At 34.5% G+C, this 3,528-nt stretch overlaps 1 protein-coding gene across 1 annotated transcript; it reads right to left on the bottom strand.

The window, feature by feature from the left end:
• Window positions 1-3,033: 3,033 nt before the first annotated feature.
• Window positions 3,034-3,528, bottom strand: LOC149835943 (uncharacterized). Its single transcript, XM_090009675.1, has one exon. It carries the CDS (start codon window positions 3,526-3,528, stop codon window positions 3,034-3,036), a length of 495 nt encoding a protein of 164 aa, XP_089865801.1.

Here is a 3,528-nt window from a genome sequence, read left to right as displayed (position 1 = left end):
TCAGATGTCTCTGCTTTAATAATTTGCAATTTCTCTTCATTATATGAGAACCCATTGGATGAGAACCAAGGGTTCGCATTCTCAAATATCATTGGTGCATCGCTTTCACCTGCCCTTATTTATCCCATGTCATCACTGTCTTCATCCTCTCTTATCGACATGGTATACTCATCATCATCAATATCATCTGATTGTTCTCTATCAACATGATCGCTGCTACCTCTAATTGACTATTAAGTTTCACCAACTAGATTAAAATATATTGTATTTATCGCTTCATTTGCTTTCATGCATTCATCATTCATGCATTTCTAAGATTCAAGATTAACCATCAAAATATCACATTTATCATCCCACCTATATCTCAACCATAAATTACATCAAAATTATAACTTCTACCTAGCATTGTCGTATGCCCGAAAAGGCTTCATAGCATTCAAATTATTGTGATGGAGATCATTGGCACTTCTTTGCTTATGTGGTTTTATATCCTTTGCAGTGATCCGTTGATTATGCACAACATCAATATCATCCACTGTTTGGGACAGTTGGATAATTAGCAAAGGACTCATCTCGATAGATGTTGCTTGAGATATACGTGCATTCTTCACAGGATTCACATCATTCCATTGATTAATTATTCCTTGTTTAACTGCTCATTCATTAACTTTGTATATTTTTAAGTAAACATTATCATTAAATAACATTGATTCTACATCATCATCATCAACAACATCTATCCATATTTCTTAATTGTTTAAGTTTGGATAATAACCATGTCAGAGGCTTAATAAGTCTATTGTATATCCGATTTTACGAAACATCAAAGCCGCAAATTCCTTAAAGGTAATATTTTTGGAGACCATTATAAATTTTTAATTAGTATAATTAGACCTACAGTAGTGTACTTTAGCCCTTTCAAACACCATCATTGATGGCCTATAACAACCATGATAGTATACTTTAGCTCTTTCAATGCTTGTGCACAATGAACCCTAACTCCATTACATCAACTCAAGAATAATAAATATTAACTAAAGGACAAGCAAACAATCATAAATAATCTAAAACAATATATATTTCTATAAAAAAATTTGTAAACATAGTAAACCCTAAACGGTAAGTTTGTTGGTTGGGAAAGTCGATGACAACACAATAAAACATAAAAAATACATCAATAGCATCAACTAAACATAAATACGCATGGGGATATTCAATTATTGTGAGTTGCATCCATTTACACCCTTGATTGTAGGTTGCCATATTAAACAAAAATATGCATGGGGATACACATGCATATATTGTATGGAACTCACCTTTCGAACATACAGATGGAGAAGTCGATCACAAGGATGATACTGCAACCTCCTCAGAATGCAGGAATCGCCGCAAAAGTTCTACAGAGTTCTTTGCAGGCACAAATGAGAAGAAGAAACCCTCTAACAAAAATGAGTATATATATGATTACAAAATCATAAATATTAAGAAAATTCATATATAATAAAATTTTCATAAATATTTAAGTAGGATATTTGTAATTTTATTGGTTCCCTTTAAGTGCAGTTTTGCACATAAATTTATGTAATTTCTAAAAGTATATGTGAAAAAGTAGGATATTTACGAGAGGTTTTTCACAAATATATTTATGCAAAATATTAATGTATATGCAAAATAGTATGATATTTATGATTTTAGTGGCTTTAGTTCTACCGAAAATTCGCAAATAAATTTATGTGAGTTCGTGAGGTTTGAATAAAAAACCTCGTGATTTTGGATTTAAGTGGGAGTTGGACATAGCTGACGGGCACAGTATAATTTTATTGCAATAAAAGCTAAATTCGCAGTTGCGAAGGATAAAAGGGTTCTAACAATGTCAGATATTTACAATTTTGGACATCAAGAAAATATCAGAAATTATAGGATTTTTAAGAAATTAGGTCAAATTATTCATACAGTACGGCCATTTAATTTCCATATAATCAAGCATATCACAATCCATTCACCTATGCACACCGATGCCTTTTGGAAGCAAGCATGGTTCAGAGGTAAAATATCTTGAATAATTTAGTGATTCAACAATACAGTCCCTTCTATTGGTTATAGAACAAGTTATAGAACACATCAAATCTTCAAATTTTGTTATGTACCAATGTTGCCATGACCTGTCGTGGTGGCATATGCATGGAGACAAAGATTTGCTCTCTCATATGGTGAAGGATCTTGTGTTAGAAACTGACTTGCAGACATATAACAACACATATAGTAACCAACGGGGGCTTTGCTTGTCTGGTAGGAGCAGCTAGTGCTCATCACCTTGTGTTGAGACAGTGTATGGCATAGTTGTATAACTGGTAGGGGTCTGCCTAACCCCAGCATGCCCTTAAAAAAAACACATACAGTAAGTAAAACTAAATTCAAAGCTATGGTGTTGAAATATCCTAGCTACGCCAATTAGTTTTTCTTCCACCATAGGCTGGATATGTGATATAAATCGAGAGGGCTTGATTTATGAGAAAATCATCAACTATAAGATTATCTAGGAAAAGCTGAGAAATATGAAAAATAATTAGAAAATACAAGAAAATTAATGCAGAGGAGGGGATAAAATAAACTGGAAATAACTGGGATTCTCATATCAATTTCAACTGTGTTTTTCTACATAGGGCTCTCATCTTTTTATAGATGAGGTCTCCCAAATTTTAATCCAAATAAACTACCTAAATTAATAAACTCTTAAAAAGATAACTCATCTTAATTATCGTAATCTAATTAAATCTGAAGATCGGATCCAAGATCCGATACAAAATTATCTGAATATTAAAATTTCTAAAATAAATAATATGGATCTCTAATGATCCAATAAATGAAGTAGACCCCAATATGAATTGCTCCGCTACTGCATCATTCCCCTCAGGTTGGATAAGACTTGATCCCACTTGAGTTTCTTCCAGTTCCACTCCACAAACCAACTTACCAAGGAGTTGTGCTTACCCTCTGCTTTGCCCGACTAAATGAAGCATTGTAGGATGGAGATCAGGCGCGCTTCTCCACCTTTTTAGGCAACCTAAAATTCTGCAAAAAATGCAGCACCATGGAAATAATATTGAATTTGACTTGCTTAATACAACCAAGCCTGGAAAGAGACCATGCCGCATCAGCTTGGACCTTGCCCCTAACCTGATCCTCCACACAGCTCCAATGCAACTCCCTCGACACTCCCAACTGCAATGACAAGCCTAGATACTTCAATGCAAGGGAGCCAGCTTGACAATTAAAGATACTAGAAGCCATCAACTGGAGATCGTTAGACAGGTAATTTAAAACCAGCACTTGGCTTTTACTTTCATTCATAAGCAATCTGGAGATCTTCGAGAAGCATCCAAGTATAATCCATAAAGACCACATGCTACGTTCTGTCGCCTTCCCAAACACTAACAAGTCATCTCCAAATAAGAGGTGCGAGATTGTAACACTGTGTGAGGTCCTACAACCATGAAACTCTCCCATAGCCTCAACTGATGACAGCAT

The sequence above is a fragment of the Nuphar pumila genome, chromosome 6 (assembly GCF_984573655.1).
Source record: "Nuphar pumila chromosome 6, dmNupPumi1.hap1.1, whole genome shotgun sequence".
Classification (NCBI taxonomy): domain Eukaryota; kingdom Viridiplantae; phylum Streptophyta; class Magnoliopsida; order Nymphaeales; family Nymphaeaceae; genus Nuphar; species Nuphar pumila.
Note: the sequence above shows the minus strand (reverse complement) of the source record. Positions and strands in the feature narration are given on the sequence as shown.

Excerpts from the sequence above, each read along its gene's own strand:
- LOC149835943 (XM_090009675.1), bottom strand. The coding sequence starts at position 3,528 with ATGCTGTCATCAGTTGAGGCTATGGGAGAGTTTCATGGTTGTAGGACC.